Source organism: Salvia hispanica, chromosome 3 (genome assembly GCF_029641045.1).
Source record: "Salvia hispanica isolate PSC_SH4W2 chromosome 3, Shi_PSC_v1, whole genome shotgun sequence".
Classification (NCBI taxonomy): Eukaryota; Viridiplantae; Streptophyta; class Magnoliopsida; order Lamiales; family Lamiaceae; genus Salvia; species Salvia hispanica.
The window spans coordinates 60,918,917-60,938,589 of NC_142694.1; the positions used below are offsets into that span (position 1 = coordinate 60,918,917).

General features: G+C 32.5%; 1 protein-coding gene and 1 pseudogene across 1 annotated transcript; one reads left to right on the forward strand and one right to left on the reverse strand.

Annotated features, from left to right (window-relative positions):
- The first annotated feature begins 5,062 nt into the window (after positions 1 to 5,062).
- LOC125209951 (Pmr5/Cas1p GDSL/SGNH-like acyl-esterase family protein) lies at positions 5,063 to 6,798 on the forward strand. Its single transcript, XM_048109525.2, has one exon. The coding sequence runs from the start codon at positions 5,286 to 5,288 to the stop codon at positions 6,402 to 6,404; it is 1,119 nt and encodes a 372-aa protein (XP_047965482.1). The 5' UTR covers positions 5,063 to 5,285; the 3' UTR covers positions 6,405 to 6,798.
- Positions 6,799 to 15,688: 8,890 nt separating this feature from the next.
- Positions 15,689 to 16,310, reverse strand: LOC148931197 (uncharacterized; annotated as a pseudogene).
- Positions 16,311 to 19,673: the final 3,363 nt, after the last annotated feature.

The following is a 19,673-nucleotide window of genomic DNA, read 5'->3' on the forward strand; positions in this document are numbered from 1 at the left end:
AGGATCCCATTCCCATATGACGTGGGTGATCATAACCAGAAGAGTTCAAGTTATGGTTTTGTTGTTGCTCCATTGCCGCCGCCGTCTCTTTCTCTCTCTCCTTGATCTGCTTATACATATATAAATCAAAATGAAAATGCATAAACTTTCCCTACATACGGCTTCATTTCGTTATTTAGATTTTGGTCAGGGAATGTCGGAATATATAATCAATTCAGCTTTGATGTTTAAATGATTTTAATCTCTAATATCTGTCCCAGAAAAGTATGAACAATTTTCTTTGTTAGAAGTTGAGCTGATCAACAACTCAATTTGGGGAATTACCAAATATAGCCGTTGGAGAAGTGAAGACTCAAAATTGAAGGTGACCGTTGGTTTCAACCGATTTTGGGAGCTGAGCTGGTTTGGCAGTTGAGTTGGTTAGTTCTCTTCTGGAGTGTTTGTAACAGCATTTGAATACCGTGTTGTTTACACATTTTTATTCATTCAATTCAAGAGTGAAAAAATCAAGAGGAGAGTTAGGAATTCTTTCGACTGTGCGTGATAGCTCTCAAAGCAAGTAGACTTTGAGCGGGTTGAGAAGAGTTCTTCTTCTTGTAAATTCAGCTGAGAGATTGAGTGTTTCTTGTAATCCTTGTACTCGTTTAATAAATAAAGCATACACTAGTTCTGCCCGTGGACGTAGGCCTAAGTGCCGAACCACGTAATCGCCTAAGTTCCTTTTGCTTCTCGTTCTTGGTCGAATATCGCTACATAATTCACATTCTTTTTAGTCAATCCCCGAAAAGTATGAACTTTCTAATTTTAGAAACTCTTTCTTCTCTAATAAGGTAGGGACTCATTCTCCACTAACAATACTTTAAAACTTTTTTTTTATATCTTCCTCTTGCCTTTTCAATTATGCATTAAAACTCGTATCAAACCAAATGCGTGTATTTTTTGTATATTGTTTGCATTTTATTTGTAGTGTGTGTATAATGTGTGTAGCGTTTGTATTTTGTTTTAGTGTGCGGTGTGTGTATAGTGTATATTTTTTATATAATGTGCTAATTTGAGCCTTTTCTATGCTACTAAATAAGCACTATGTTTCCGATTCATAAAAGAGTAAAAATAGAGAATTTGAACTCCATGTCTCCATTTCATAAAAGAGTGAAAATAGAGAATTTGAACCCAAAATATCTACCTAATCTATTGACTTAAATGGAACACTTTATCATATTAAATTCTATGTTTGAATTATGAAATGTGCCGATCTGTGTATGATCGATTATATTCAGCCAACATTATGTCTCCACTAGGGCTAGGGAAAAATACCGAAATACCAAAATACCGGCCTTATCGTACCAAAAAATACCAAAAATACCGAATTTTCGGTATACTGTGACTTTCGGTACGGTATGATACCTTACCGAAAGATTCCGGTAAGGTAACGGTATGAATTTTCAAATACTGCGGTATACCGCTACATACTGAAATTCGGTATATGCCGTAAATTAAGGTATATACCGTAAACTAAGGTATATACCACAAAAATACAAACACAATTATATATAAAATATATTTTATATATTTTAAAATTATAAAATCTATTGTGAAATATAAATATAATTATGAATAAATTATATTTAATTTATTTTTAAAATTATAAATATAAATAATATTCTAAAAACTCTAATTTTCTATTTTAATTGATGTTGAAAGTTAGGTATACTGAAAAAGTAAGGTATACTGAACTTCGGTACGATATACCGACAATGAGGTACGGTATCGGTATGGAAATTCGTCACACCGAAAATAAGGTATACCGAAGTTCGGTATACCGAAAACTTTGGTAAGGTAAAGGTATGACTTTTTCGCATACCGTATTTACGGTAAGGTATACGGTATGGTGGTTTCAGTAAGGTATATCGTACCTACCCACCCCTAGTCTCCACGTCTCAAACATTTTCACTCCCACATGCTTTAGGAGTATTTTTTTTTTTCCACATGTTTTAGGAGATTTATTTTTAAAGTTGTACCGAAATTCTACTCCAGTGATTAGCTGCTTATATATAATGACTAAAAATTCCTAACGATATAAATTAAAGTATTATATTAAATGACGGACGTAAAATATAGGAGAAAAGAATTGATTCACTAAGTTTTCGAAATATTGTGTCAATCAAAGCTTGGCACAAGTCTAGAACCATATTCGTTAAAGTTTCTACTGTGAAATATCAGTCACATATTCACCAATGTTGCTAGTTTTCGAGTCAAAAAAATCAAATTATGTCATTAATAAGAAATGTGTAGTGAATGTGAATAATAAGAATCTACCTTTTCTAGCTTAAGTGAGGATTTAAATTTACGATATACTCAATCTCACTCCTTTATATTATTGCTAGTTGAATGGTCACACATAAAAATTATAACTTAAATAAGTAAATTTGTCATATAAGTATGTATGATTTTTGCATTATTAGAGAGTAATGTATTGTGAATACTTGTATTTTATCGAATTACTCCCTCAGATCCTGAATATGAGTCCTATTTAGTTATGGCATGAGTTTTAAAAATGTAAAGAAAATGAGTAGAATAAGTTAGTGGAATATAGGCTCTACTTATATGGGGAGTGTTATATTGCTAACTCAATACTTAATAGCTAACTATAACTAAATAATAGTCATTAGATATTCAAATTAAAGGTCTAGATCATCAACTCCGAAATGTCAATACGATTAACAAAAAACGTCAATAAGGCCATAGGATTAATTCCAAAAAATATCAATAGGGGTATTAATGTCAATTAACTACAAAATTAGTTATAACTAACTTTTAAAAGAAATCTCAAAACTTTAAATTCATAATAACATATATCAAATTAAAGATAATTTTATAAGGATTCCAACGATATCCTACATGCATATGTTCCGACGTCAAAATTTTAAAAAAAATGACGAAAATTTTTAATTTTTTTGTACAACAGAAATGTCAACATACTATATAAAATATGTCAATATAATACATGTAGAATGTCAATATAAGCAATGGGTTAATATTCTTAAAGCATTGTGTTGACATTCTCAAAGCATTGTATTGATATTTTCGAAACACTGACATTTTCATCCAAAACCCTAATTTGGAGTTTTTTTTATCTTTTTTGATTCGATTAATAAAAACGAAAATTACACATGGAAAGTTGTAGACCACACGTTTTCTAAAATCCTATGGCCTTAAATTAGTTGTAGTTAGCAATTAAATGATGAGTTAGCAATTGATCACTCTTCCTACTAATATATATTAGTTTTAGGGCAAATTGTCATTAAAGTCATGAACTTTCAAAATAGTTTGGTTTTTTTCGTGAACTTTAAATGGTGCATGAAAAGCCATGAACTTTACTGGACTGTGTGAATTTCCCGTCTGGCCCGACCTGATACATTTCCGACACAAACGTATCCTACGTGGCGCGCCGAAGGCATAACTTGGCATATAACAATTTAGGGTTCAATTCGAACTATGGAATTCATGCTACTTTTATGTTGAATTCGATTTGTGGAATTCGATTTGTATGTTTATGTAGATTTGTATACTCAATTCGATTTGTATGTTTTCATTTGTGCAACTTGGTCAGAGATTGCAAAGATAGAAGAGAAACAATCAGAATTAGTGGAGTTTTGCCAAGTCAAACCTCTGGCGCTCCACTTAGGATAAGTAATTGTGTTGGAAATCTATCGGGTTGGATAGGATGGGAAATTTGCACAGTCCGGTAAAGTTCATGACTTTTCATGCAATATTTAAAATTCACAGGGAAATCCAAACTATTTTGAAAGTTCATGACCTTATAGACAATTTGTTCTTAGTTTTATAACAAATGTGAGTGGAATAAGTTACTGAAATGTGAGGCTTACTTATCATTTATGGTAAAAGTGAAATATAACTCTTATTATGAGACGAATCGAAATAGTAAAACATGACTTATTGTGAGATGGAGAGAGTAAGCGATAAGAATACCATTAAAGCTCGTACAAAAATTTAACTAACTTGTTAGCGTTATATTTTTGCAATTTTGCCTATTGCATGCTATGTGCAGGTAAGTCAGAAATATTATCAGGACAGCTTTATGGAAAATACAAATATAAACAATTTGTTTAAATGTTACTAGGAAATCGATATTAGTTTTATAATTAATTTATAGCATCTAAACTTCACCAAAAAAAAATAATGGAAGTCCAAATCCGAACCCCATTCCAAACCCAAGTGCAAGTCTAGATCAATCTACAGGTTTTATTACACTGTGTAAAAATGATTTACTTGCCGCAAAAAAGTATTTAGCACGTTTTAAAAATACAATCAATGTTCGGGTGCGTGCGCATTTGTAATTTCAAATAAAAGAGTTTCGACAATATCCTACTACTTTTTAAAAAAAAAATAGATTAATTTTATCATTTTCAATTATTCACCAAAGTTTAACCTAGTTCTAAAAATGAACAGTTTAACATACTAGTACATCAATATAAATGTGGACCATGCAATCCATTAACACAACTTGACCATATTTTTCTTCTTATCTTACTTTATTAATTGATATTAAAACTTGTGTCATTTACAATTTTTTTTTTTACATCTTCAAACACTAAACTTAGTTTAAAACAAATTTGCAAATCTAGAAGATAGCATTCTATAAAAAAAAATCAAACACTAAACTTAGTTTAAAACAAATTTTGCAAATTTAGTACTCCCTCCGTTCCGGCTAAAATAACACATTTCTTAGCCGACAGGAGATTATAGGAACTATTAGTTAATATTGGAGAGAGAAAAGGTGGATGGAAGTATTTTAATAAAGAGAGAAAGAAAGATAAATATTTTAATAGGAGTGACAAAAAGTAGTTTGATGTATTAATTGAAGAGAAAAAAATTTCTAAAAAAAAAATATGTCATCTAATTTGAGATAAACTAAAAAGAAAAATGTAGTATTATATTAAGTGGGACAAAGTGGGACAAAGAGAATAGATAACATTCCAAAAAAAAAAAAAGTTAAAATGTGTTAATTATACTCTTTTAATACTCTTTTAATTTTACCATCAACAGAGCAAATTCTCTCTCTCCTCTCTCTCTCTCCATTTCAATTCCCAAATTGACCTGAAAAACCCTCCTTTGCCCTAAGAATTTCGGAGCTATGAATTGTTAGTCCATCACCATCACTCTCCAAACCCCTCTTTCTGGCAGGAAACTTCTCGCTGTTCCAACCTAATTCCAAATCCCCAAATGTGGCAGAGACATTTGGTCGAATACCTTGTCTGCCAGAGATGCTAGGGGCCGTTCAGCTCGGATTGTTAGCCGCCTGCGTTGTTCTGTTTGTTCCCATGGGTATGGCCGGCTGGCACTTGAGCCGCAATAAGATGCTATTCTTCAGCTGCGCCCTCTTCATCACCCTCGCCGTCGGCGTGCATCTCACGCCCTATTTTCCTTCAATTTCCGCTTTCCTTTCCGCATCCGAGGTAATCATTTCCACGCCGGCTATTTTGTATCATGATTCCTGCGTGCTTTTGCTTCATAGAGTTGTGTATAAAGATGTTAGGGAATGTGATGTTGATTCCAATTTTGATGATAACGAAAGTGTCTGTAAGAGGTCGTGGGATTGGATTAGGAATGGTGAGGTTGATGAGTGTGAGTTTCAGAAGCTGAAGAAATCCGATGCATCGGATTTGTTGAACGGATCGTGGGTGGTTGTTGCCGGGGACTCGCAGTCGAGATTGATGGTTGTTTCTTTGTTGGAGTTGATTATGGGATCTGAGGGTGTGGAGAAGGTTAAAGGGGATTTGTTCAAGAGGCACAGTGATTACTCGGTGATGGTGGAGGAGATCGGGATGCGATTGGATTTCGTTTGGGCTCCCTACGTTGCGAATTTAACTCAATTGACGTTGAGGTATAAGGGAAGTAAGGATTTCCCAGACATCTTGATGATGGGGGCGGGCTTGTGGGATATGCTGCACGTGAACAATGTCACAGAGTTTGGTGTATCGCTGCGGGTTTTGAGGGATAATGTGTTGGCTCTTTTGCCAGTTTCTTCAAGTTTGGTTGCTGATGCTGGCGGTGGAGGGGTGAGTGAGCCTAAAGCCTCTCACCTGTTGCATTTGTTTTGGGTTGGGATGCCGACGTTGATAACATCGATGTTGAACACTGCTGAGAAGAAGGAAAGGATGACAACTGCAGTGTACAGTTCTTATGATAACGAGCTTGCTGGAAGTAATCTCTTGCGCCAATCAGGCGGTCCCCTTTTGAAACTCGATATTGGTTTGTTAAGTGAATTTTGTGGCCCTCGCTGTACATCTGATGGAATGCATTATGATGAAGTTGTCTATAATACTGCCCTTCAGATAATGTTGAACGCATTGCTCATTGAATCTAATCAGAAACCCCAGTGATCACATTTTGTTCAAAAGGGATATAAGGTTCTTTAATATTTTTTGTATTCTTGAGGTCCAATATCGCGCGAGCTGCAGTTGTGTTAGTTTCTCGGGAGATTATGTTATTAGCTTTTCCTTCATTGATCAAGTCCTAACATGGTGGAGGCGAATTTTCTTTCGCTTCTTTGTGTGGTAGACAGATTAGTCGGAGAAACTAGTATGCCTCACGTCTGATTTTGATGTGAAGAAATACAGAATATTGTAATAGTTCATAGACACATGCTTTCAACCACCCTATAAAGGTTAGTGAAGTTTTTCTTTCCAATTTTTAGATGTTCTATTTTGGGATATACATCCTGAATTTCCTATGTCATTCAATGTGCTTTATTCCTGCCATGGGATATTTTCATGAGTGCAATTTCATTTCACTTCATCAAATACCTCGAGATTTGCAAAATGGCTTTTAGTTATAATTATAATAGTAGTAATTTCTGAGCCATCTTTGTTCTTGAGTATTTTCAGCAGTAACTTGTATGTTGTGTTGTAAAATACATGTGATTGTTATGTTTGTGAGGAAGATTGTAAATGCAATCGTAAATCCTATATTCCATTTGTAGTTGCAGTCGATATAGTTTGGGTTATGTTTTTGACAGCTAGATTTGTTAATTACTGATATTGATTTGATATTTAGATTAGTAAATCATTGCGTAAGAGATTGTTAATCGGTTTTGTTGAATGTGGGGAAAGATGATATGGTTGAATTGGGGTTAATCTTATGGTCGACTTTCGAGAGGAATCCCACTGTCCTTGACCGATACACTATTTGCATACTCTCGATTGAATGCATAGTTCATTTTATTTTTTATTTTTAGGATTTATGTATTGTCTATCTTTTTTGTTATTCATATTATTCTAATGAGTGTTTTGTTAAATTTCTTAATATATTATGCAAATTTAAGTGAAGCCAATTAAATTCATTGGTCCATAAAATACTAGTACTATAAGATAATATAATTAAATAACACAATTTATTAAATTAAAAAATAAATTCATTTAAATGAAATTGAAAAATAATTGACTATACTCTTCAAATTAAATAATTGGGTCAACTAATTAGAATTAATGAAAAAAAGGTATAGAATTCGTTTAAGAATCTGGCGCCATTTATCTTTTGCATCTCCAGTGGAGAGATATAGTTATATAATTATCATATTTACCTTTTTAATATGAAAGGTATTTGACAAGGTATTATACTTTTTTTCTATTTTGAATAGGTATCTTTACCTCTCCGTCAATGGAATGGTAAAATTTGATAACTATCATATTTGACTTCTTTTCATGAAAAACCTTTCTCTAATGGAGAAGGTATTTGAGAAGGTATTACACTTTATATTTTTAATGCATTTTGTACTATTATTTTATTTTTTAAAAATAATTTACCTTTCTATATATCTTTTCCCTTTAGAATATGTTACTCTTTGAAAATGTATATTTCACTTTTTGAGAAGGTAAATAGATAATATACCACATTTATTTACCTTTCCTAGTTGGAGATGCTCTAATACACGAATTTGCCTCCATTTGCTCCTTCACTTCAATACCCAAATCCTTCTCCATCTTATCTTTTGCTCCAATATACCTTTATCTTATCTTCTCCCCTTACCTCTACTTTCCACGTCCATCTATCTCCAGTAGTCTTTATCTTTTCTGGTTAGCCTCTTGCGCACTTTCATAGTCTTGCATCGCCGTTATCTTCTCCATCAAACTACTTTGGAGGATATGTAGCAAGACCAATCCTTCTTTCTTATGTCTTGTCTGCTCGAATTTTGATATAAAAAATTATTTTATGAATGAGTATTTATAGAGATTTGAATTTCCAATTGCGATAAAATTGAGTAAAAGTGTAACTAACTCTTTTTATTCTTATGATTAGCATTTATTGTAGATAGAAGAGAAGACTAATGTATTTTATTTTACTTTAAAATTATGGAATCATCATTCAACTATTGTCTATTAGACATCTTATTTGTATATTAAATTTATATTCAAAATTATTTTCACTTCCTCTTCCTCTTCCTCTTCCTCTAATTATTTACAAAAATAAATACAAAACTCCCCTTTTCAATATTTACATATTTCTATTTTCATTTTCCAATTTCTTACTACACTCTCTATCCACAATTTAAAGAGTCATTTTGTCATTTTGTTCATTATTTAAAAAATCATTTATTTTTTCTTCACTCTTAGTACGTGGATACCGTATTCCACTAACTTTTTACACTCACAATCCATTATAAAACTAACACTATCTTTAGCCTCCATCTTCTCTGCCTGTTTTCTTTTTCTATTTATTTTGTTCTAAATAATTATATTATTTTTTTAGTAACCATATACTAATAATATTAATTAATTTATGAATAAGTAATCTTATTCCATTTGAGTTAACAACATGTTTTTATATTTGAGTGAACTTCCTCATTAGTACTAACTTTTGAGGTTGTGACATCTCATACCCTTAATTAAACACAACAGTGCTAGATAATCCTAACATTTAGTATAATCACGATGTGATTTTTTGGACTGAAGCATCCTCAGGTCCTAAAAGGATATTTTTGTTCCCGAAATTATATGAAATGACCAAAAAACTGAAATTAATATATATATATATATATATATATATATATAGGGGAGTGATCAATTGCTAACTTTCTTAAGTTGCTAACTTGCTAACTCATCAACGCAGTGTATTAAAAATGTTAGCACGATGACATTAAAATGTCAACATATAATTTTGTTGAACTTCAATATAATATGTTGATATTATGTGTTGACATTTTGATGCCACTGTGTTGACATTTTTAATACACTGTATTGATGAGTTAGCAGAGTTAGCAATTTAAATAGTTAGCAATATAACACACCCCTATATATATATATATATATATATATATATGATCTTGTTAGGATGAGATTTTTAGGCATAATTGAGAAATGAATAATTGAGAAATGAGATGCAATCTCAACCACTAATTCACAAGATTAACTTAATGTCAACAACTATCACATTATGTCAACACGGGGGTATAATTGTCTTTTCAATTAAATTGTACTTGAAATCATTTTCTAAAATCCTCTCTAAAACTCTAGCTGCAAAGTCTTCAAATCTTCAAATCTTCAACATTCAAATCTTCAAATCTTCATCATTCAAATCTTCAACTCTTCAAATCTTCAACATTCAAATCTTCAAATCTTCAAGTCTTCAACATTCAAATCTTCAAATCTTCAACATTCAAATTTTCAACTCTTCAAGTCTTCAACATTCAAATCTTCAAATCTTCAACATTCAAATCTTTAACTCTTAAGTCTTCAAATCTTCAACATTCAAATCTTCAAATCTTCAACATTCAAATCTTCAAATCTTCAACATTCAAATCTTCATATCTCTTCAACATTCAAATCTTCAAATCTTCAACATTCAATAAAATAACACTTATTAAAATGTCAACAACTAAAAAATAACACTTATAATTCACATATCAATACCGAGAATATCGAAGGTCAACAACTCGTATTAAAATGTCAACAACTAACAAATAATACTTATAATTCACATATCAATATCGAGAATATCGAATGTTAACAATTCGTATTAAAATGTCAACAACTAACAAATAACACTTATAATTCACATATCAATACCGAGAATATCGAATGTCAACAACTCGTATTAAAATGTCAACAACTAAAAAATAACACTTATAATTCAAATATCAATAGCGCGAATATCGAATGTCAACAACTCGTATTAAAATGTCAACTAAAAAATAACACTTAAAATTCACATATCAATAGCGCGAATATCGAATGTCAACAACTCGTATTAAAATGTCAACAACTAAAAAATAACACTTACAATTCACATATCAACACCGAGAATATCGAATGTCAACAACTTATAGTTGACATTATATGTGTATAGTTGATATGAATTGTATATATAGTTGACATTATATGTGTGTAGTTGACATGAATTGTATATGTAGTTGACATGATTGTACATATAGTTGACATGAATTGTATATGTAGTTGACATGATTGTACACATAGTTGACATTATATTTGTGTAGTTGACATTATACGTGTGTAGTTTACATGAATTGTATATGTAGTTAGACATACATTATATATGTAGTTGACATGGATTGTACACATAGTTGACATTATATATGTAGTTGACATAGATTATATATGCAGTTGACATTAAAAAAGGAAGATAGCTAAATCTTGAATCTATCTCTTAGCAACTAATTTCTATTTTGAGAATATCACCAAACACATATTCTATTTTAACAGTTAATTTCCTCAGGTGTGGTTGATCTCAGAGATGAACTAGTACGACATCTCAATCCTATTTTAACAGTTAATTTCCTCAAAATCAGTACAAATTATTTTACAGAACTGGTCAAACAAACACATAATAGCCAACACAAACGACTAACAAGGTCACTCATGAAGTCTACAAATAAAATTTGCCAGCCAAAAATGTAAAACTCATTATTCCAAACAAAAAAAACTTTCTAGAAATGGCAACAAAGCTCTTCTGAAAGTCTGAATCCCAAAAGAATATAACAAAAGGATACCAAAAGAAACAATACAAATACATCAAGAATTTTGCCAATTCTTCTCCTAATGAATCGAACAGAAGCAATTTTATCCGGTGAAAGCAAATCAACTATTGCAACCATTGATTTCAGCTGAAGCAAACTCAGAAGCAATCAAATCAGAAGCAACCCCCAATTCTCTAGCTGAAGACACAGCAAAGCAAACTCAGCTCTTGAAATATCACAACGGCGCTCTCCTCCTCGAAAGAATCTCCGCCAACCTAATTTGGTACGGAAAATTCACCCCTTCTCAGCGCGCAATCGTCGCCGATTTCATCACCTCTCTCTCCCCTTCTCCCTCGCAATCTAACCCCTTCGTCGCTGCGTGGTGGAAAAAAACAGAGAAGTACTACCACCTCACCTCCTCCAAAAATCCATCCCTCTATCTCCACCTCAACTAGTAGATCCTCGACGATTCTTACTCAATCGGAAAATCTCTCACCGAAAAACACCTCATAGATCTGGCATCTAAAGGAGAGAAAATCAACGCGATTAACGTCGTAGTCGATGGTTTCTGCCAGAACCGGTGCGGCAGCCACGGATCTAAATCGAGCGTCGTGAAGGGGAAAAATCAGAAATCGACGATCTGAGGAGTTTTACTTCGAGGATATCTTGGCAAATCGACGATCTGAGGAGTTAAAAATTCTGATTTCGTGAAGATGGCGGTTACCTTCTTCGCAATCGCGGTGCTGCTGTCTCTCTCCTCGGCGGCGCAATCGGCTCCGGCGCCCGTGGCGGCGCTGGAATGCAAGAGCCTGGTGGCGAACATGGTGGACTGCCTGCCGTTCGTGACGGCCGGCGGCACAGCGCAGAAGCCGGAGGGGACGTGCTGCTCCAGATTGAAGACGGTGGTGAAGACGAATCCCCACACACAAGCTGAAAATCCTAAATTAAAACACAAAATTACCATTATACCCTTTCATAATAAATTAATCTAAAAATATTTTTTGTGTGGTAGAATCTGGATCACTCATTTAATAAAAATGAGTGGCTGATATTGCATCTCATTTCTCAATTAGCCTAATAAATCTCATTTAATAAATATTAATAAAATATATTAATATTTTAATTTATACTATATACTAATAGAACATATATATATATATATGATATAAAATTAATAGTATAATATAATATAATACTACATATTATATAGAATATATTAAATTAATAGAATATATATGCAATATTGTATTTAAAATATAATTCGATTTTTTGGTTTTTTATTGCGCCCGAATCGAACCTAGCGAAAAATCAAAATTTTTGTATTTTTAAAACCGAACCAAACCGAAAAAACTGAAAAAACAAACTGAATTTTAAAATTTCAGTTTGGTTTGGTCCAAATATTCGGTTTTCGATTTTTTTGCCCACCCCTACTCACAGCATGGACAATCCGGCCTCGTGTTGGTGAGGTAGATAAGCGAACCAACAAGGCTTTTAAAGAGTTGTGCATCAATTTTTTCAGATCCATCATCTTTCTGTAACTTATCACTTGTTTCCAGAGGAGAGAAAACTGGTTTGGGATTGCAGTTCTCCATGTGAAATTTCTTCAAGAGATCTTCAATGTACTTTTCTTGTGATATGAGTGTTTCTCCTCCAAATTGCTTCACTTGGATTCCAAGAAAATACTTCATGATTCTCAAATCTGTCATTTTTGAATTCCTCCATCATTATTTTCTTGAAATCTTCTATCATCTGTCTTTGTAGGTACCTATAGATAAGATCATCTACATAGATGCAAACAATCATCATGTCATTATTCTCTTTCTTCACATATAAAGAAGGCTCATTGGGACTACAATGAAAACCATCTTTGAGAAAATCCATCAATTCTGCTATTCCAGGCTCTTGGAGCTTGTTTAAGGCCATATAGAGCTTTCTTCAATCTGTACCCCTTGGCTTCTTCTCCTTCAACACAAAAACCTTGAGGTTGTTCAACTTCTTCTAACTCTCCATTTAGAAAAGCTGACTTGACATCGAGTTGAAATACTTGAAGCTCAAGCTGTGCTGCAAGTATAAGTACAACACGAATAGTCTTCATCCTCACAACTAGTGCAAAAGTTTATGTGAAGTCAATTCCCGGCTGTTGCGAGTACCCCTTCGCCACAAATCTGGCTTTATGATTTTGAATGCTTCCATCTTCTTCATATTTTGTTTTATAGATCCATTTCAATCCAATGACATATTTATGTATTGGCCTATCGACCAACTCACAAGTATTGTTCTTCTCTGTCATGGCAACTTCTTCCTCCATAGCTTTCCTCCAAATTTCTTTGTTGTTTGCAACTTCAAAATTTCCAGGCTCACTAGAATATAGAGCAAATTCGGATACTTCATATATTTCTCGTAATGAATGAGTCTTTCTTATTGGAGATTCTGGACTTGAATCTGCAACATGATCAGGAGGACTCTGAGGTGAAGTAGGATTTGGACTTTGAGGTGGAGGAACGCCATGATCTGTTACATTGTCTACATTTAATGATTCATAAAAATCATCTTGAGATAGATGCTCAACTGATTTTCCTTCCCAACTCCACGATATTGTTTCATCAAAGATAACATCTCTTGCAACCACGATCTTTCGAGTAATCGATTGTAGAGATGATGCCTTTTGGCTCGTCACTGTAACCAACATATATCGTTTTCTCACTTTTCTCATCAAATTTATCTCTATTTGGAGTAGAGATATGAGAATACACAATGCTCCCAAAAATCTTCAAGTGATCTATATCAGGCTTTTTCGGCTTTTTCTTGTGCCATGCTTCAAATGGAGTTTGATCCAAAACAACTTTTGTAGGACATAAGTTGAGAATGTAGTTAGCTGTATGAACAAATTCGGCCCAATAAAATTTTTGGTAGTTTTTTTTCAATCATCATGCTTCTGGCCATTTCGATGATTGTGCGATTCTTCCGCTCGGCCACTCCATTTTGTTGGAGACTCCTCTTAATAGTGAGCTTCCTGTGAATGCCACTATTCTTGCAATAATCCAAGTGGTGTGAAGATAAACTCACCTCCACGATCAGTTCGAAGTGTCTTTATTTGATGATTGTCTTGCTTTTCTACAAGGATTTAGAACTTGAGGAATGCAGAAAATGCCTCGGATTTTTCTTTTAGAAAATAGATCCACATCATCCTTGTGAAATCATCAACAAATAAAATAAAGTACCTCTTTCCTTCGAGAGAGAGTTTTCTTGAGGGACCCCAAATGTCTGCATGAATGAGTTCCAATGGTTGCTTAGCTCTCCACGAAGTCTTTGGGAATGGAAATCGATGCATTTTCCCACAAATACATTCTTCACACATTTGACTGTTTGATTCAATCTCCGGAAGGCCAATCACCATATTCTTTTTCTTCAGAAGTTGCAATCCGTTCCAATTGAGATGTTCATATCTCAAATGCCATATTCCAGATTGATCAACGCTTTCTCCAGCAAGAGCCACTTTTTCTTCTATAGGCATGACTAAGGGAAACACCCGGTTTGAACTCATTGGCACGGAAACAACAGAGCGACTATTCTTCTTGTCAACTATGTTGCACTTTCCATCATCAAACACGACGGAATAACCTCTTTGTGTAAGTTCTCCAACACTCAGAAGGTTGCTTGTTAGATTTGGAACATAAAGTACATTGCTTATAAATCTTTTTTTGTTACCACATTTGGTGGGAACGACGATGGTTCCTTTTCCTTCGCAATGATGGATCTTCCCATCACCAAGCCTTACTTCCGAGGTGAAATCTTGATCGAGTTCGACAAAGATATTTCTGTTCCCGGTCATGTGACTGTTGCAACAGCTGTCCATGTACCATTTCTCTTGTGATTGATGTTGGGAAATCATACAAGAGAAGAGTTGCTCACCTTCATCTTTAGAAAAATGTGCTTCATTTTGCTTCTCTTTTTTCTTTTGATGGTAGCATTCCTTCTGGAATGATTTGAACTCTTGCACTTTTTGCATTTGAAATAACACTCTTTGTGATATGAGTAGTCTTTTTGCAAATTTTGCAATAAAAACTAAAATTCCTCGACTAATCTCCTCCTCTTCCTTGGAATGATCCACCCTTGTTTTGAAATGTTTGTCCTTGGAATTTTCTTTTGCTTTGTTGTTTTGGGTGCGAAAAATTCATCAACCCAAATGCTTGCTCTAGAGGCTGATTTGAAGACCTTCAAATTCTTTCTTCATGCTCTTGAATAGGGCTGGGGAAAAATACCGAAAAAATGATATATCGCTCGCATCGTATTGAAAAATATTGAAAAATTATCGAATTTTCGATACGATACGATATTGTATCGTAAGTTTTCGATACGATAACGATATGAATTTCCTTATATCGCGATATATCGTTTTATATCGAAAATACGATATATATCAAAAAATTTCGATATATCGATATTTTCGATATATATCGATATTTTATTTTCGATATATATATCGATATATATCAAAAATTTCGATATATATCAATATTTAACGATATATCGAATTTCGGTACGATATATCGAAATATCGATACGATAACGATATGAAATTTTTTTATATCGAAACTTTCGATACGATAACGATATGAAATTCTTTCATATCGATATTTTCGATACGATACACGATACAGCGTTTTCGATACGATATATCGTATTGACCCACCCCTACTCTTGAAGAGAGCATGTAATAAGATCATGTAGTGTATAAGTTGATAAATCCTTAAACTTTTCAATAGCGGCAACAATATAATCATATTTTGGTGGAAGACTCCGAAGGACTTTTTGAACTATTTTCTTTTCTTCAATTACTTCTCCAATACTTCTAATTTGATTCACGATCTCGGCAACTCGGGTACGATAGATTTGTATGGTTTCACCATCTTTCTTTTGATAAATTATGAAACTCTCTCCAAAGAGATTGTAGTTTGATAGAAGTTACCTTGTCGTTGTCGTGAAATCCTTCCTTCAATGTATTCCAAGCTTCTTTGGATCGTTTGATACTACGAATTCTTGGATATATGGATTTACTCAGCCCTTGTTGAATAAATCTCAAGGCACTTGCATTTCTTTTCACATTTTTCTTTAAGTCGTTTTGTTAAATTTGGCTTCATTCCTCTCCATTAGTATGTTATTGTGGTGGTTCTTGAAATCCATCTTCCACAATATCCCATAGATCTTGAGACAAAAATATAGTCTCCATTTGATTACTCCAATAATCGAAGTGCTCTCCTTCGAAGATAGGAACTTGATTTGGAGTATAAGAAAACATGGAAATGCTTGATTCCATGTTAAAGATCAAGGCTTTGATACCACTTTGTTGAGTATAGGAATTGATAATAGTATTGTGGCACTTTTATATTTGGAGAGAATATGGATATTGATATATTTCACTAAATAGTGAATATGATATTTTTATTGGATGATTAAAATTGTGGAGATTACAATAGTATTTATAGATAGATACATGACTATTCACTAAGGGACATGGCTCTACATTAAGGGAACACGACTATTTACTAAGGGCCATAACTCTTCAATAAGGTATATGACTCTTCATCAAAGTATACGACTCTTCAAGAAGGTACATGTCTATTCATTGAGATCCATGACTGCAAATTACTTTTTCAACAGTTTGGCTATGGCTTGCCCCACGATTTGGTGGAGTTGCTCCATTCCCTGCCATAACGCGTCTTTTGCTTGCTGACATGATTGCGCTAGATTTCCAGGATCCAAACGATGTTGTTTAGGCAATGGCTCCAGATGTGGTAAGAGAACCTGTTTCCAAACAAAAGTCTGTAGGTCATGCGCAGGTGTGTGCAGAGTAGGAGTGCAGGTTGGTGGTAAATTGACTAAATTGCCCTTCTAGCCATTTGGGCATTTTCGTTTGAAAAAATGGCTAAAAACACTGCATCCGTAATTATATTATCTGGCGATATTATTTTTTGTTAGGGGTTTGTGGTGTCACAACCCCGAACATTAGGGACTAATGAGACATGTCACTCTTTATATTTTGTTTTATACAAATTGTTTAATTATAATTAATTATTAAGATTAATTACTTTGTAAATACTGTATTTACATTTAAAATTATTAATAAACATGGTTAGATTTATTAAATAAGTGATAAACATGAATTACATTTATACATTTATTTAGTGGTAGTAATATTTAAATTTTTATAACAAATTTTATGAAATAATATGATGAATGGTGGAATACCGAAAGAAATAATAAAAAATATAGATGAAAAGAACATAAGATATATAAAAAATAATTTATACATTAAAAAATTAATTCATTGTAACAGTTTACAAGAAATAAAAACAAAACTAATTTATATACAAACAAGATATATAAATAAAAATAGTATATAAAATAATTTATATATTTCTTCAAAAGAAGAAAGAAAAAATAAGAAAGACAAAAGGAGGAGAGAGGTGTTAAAAGACAGGAGATCCTCTCCGGTTAAAAGAAGAGTAACTTTCGATATATACTTGTGTAGTTTATAACGGTGTATTAATAAATACTACTCCCTCCGTTCATAAACAATAGATCATTTTTGTCATTTTGGGACGTCCACAAAAAATAGTTCATTTTCTTAAAATGGAAAGTTTATCTCTCATACTTTTTCCATTTTTTTTCCCTCTCTCATACTTTACTCATTTTTTCTCCTCCTCTCTCGTACTTTATCTATTTTTTCTCCCCCTCTCTCTTACTTTACCAATTCTATATTAAAACTTGTGTTATACACAAAGTGATCTATTTTTTGTGGACGAATTGAGGAAGTATATTAGTAAATGTATTAAGTAATCCGTAGTGTGGACCAAGGGAGTATATATCTTCAAAATTAAATATCAAATTAATATTGTGATCTAGATTGATCTCATGAGTCATGACTCACAACCAATTTGTGGTCTGAAATGTGAGCAGGCGCAATTAAGAATCAATACGTATCCTAATTATAATTAAAATATAATTATAATTTATGTCGAAGCATCTGCTGGTGTCTGGAAATAGGAGGCGGGTGGATTGTGACGTGGCGGAAAAGAGCAGAAAGGTTTGGCCCACCCATATTTATGGTGAGAGAGAATAATAGACAATTCATTAATCACCTTCTACAGCTGATTAATAGTAACTAATCTTTCATTTTTACATATTTATCTGGTCTTTATTTTATATCGTTTTTTATAATTATAAATCACATTTTTAATACTTGAGGAAATATTCACCCCAAAATACTATTTAAACAAATTCATTTTTCTATTTATATCCTAAAGGATATTTTAGACATTGACAAAACTAATATCAAAAATAATATTATAATATCTTATCTCATTCTTTTCACTCTTTATACTATTATTATTAATTAATATTAATATTATTATTTTGATGTTATAAATTAATAATTAATTTATTCTTTATTATCATTTAAATATACTTAATTATTATTTTATATTAAATTAATAATTAATTAATATAACCTTAATCAAAATTTAAAATTGTGAATTTTATTCATAACGATAAAGAGTTAAATATTTTTAGTTAGGTGTTTCAACCCTAAAATGAGTATAAATAATTTAATTAAAAAATATTCAATTAATTTGATTACTTTAAATAATTATTTTATTAGGTGTTTTGTTATTGATTTATAATATGAATGCAATTAGATGTATGTATGAAACACTAAAAAGAAAGAAGAGAAAAGAAAAAAGAGGAAACATAAACTATGAAGAAAAAAAGAAGAAGAAAGGAAGATAAAATACTAAAAAGAAAGAAGAAAATGAAGAAAAAAGAAAGAAGAAAGAAGAATAAACTAAAGAAGAAAAAAAAAATAAGAAAGGAAGAAAAAATAATCACATATTTGATTCTATTTAATTGAAATTTTCAAAAATATCCTCCATAACAATTACATGTTTGAAACTTAGAGTTATTTTTGTTATAGGGTACCAAAAATGATACTCCCTCCATTTCGCCATAGTTGAGGCGGAACTTTTGGGCACATAGTTTTAGAAATGAATGTTGGGTGTGTTAAATAAATAGATAAAAAAGTAAGAGAGAGGAAAAGGTAGAGAGAATAAAGTATGAAGTGAATAAAGTAAAGAGAATAAAGTAAGAGAGAGTAAAGTAAGAACGAGAAAAAAGTTACCATATATGGAAATGACTCAACTATGAAGAAACTTCCCGAAATGGAAAAATGATTCAACTATAGTGAAACGGAGGGAGTATAAAATAAATATCAAGTACCATTTATGTATAAAAGTGAAAGATCGGGTATCATTTATGTAGTTCACTATTTTTCTTTAATTCAAAGTACCAACGATAAAATTATTATGCTAAACAAAGATATGTCAATGTGTACAACAAAGTACTCCCTCCGTCCCGGCTAAGATGACACATTGCTTAGCCGGCACGAGATTTTAGGAGTTATTGGTTAAAGTGTTTAATTGGAGAGAGAGAAAGTGGTGTAAGTATTAAAGTAGAGAGATAAAGAAAGATGAATATTTTAATAGGAGTGAGAAAAAGTGGTTGAGTGTATTAATTGGAGAGAGAAAGTTACCAAAAAAGGAAATGTGTCATCTTAGTTGGGACAAATTAAAAAGGAAAACGTGTCATCTTAAGCGGGACGGAGGGAGTATTTGTTATCCTTTGT

Bases quoted from the DNA above. Each gene is read 5' to 3' on its own strand.
- LOC125209951 (XM_048109525.2), top strand. From the start codon at position 5,286: ATGCTAGGGGCCGTTCAGCTCGGATTGTTAGCCGCCTGCGTTGTTCTG.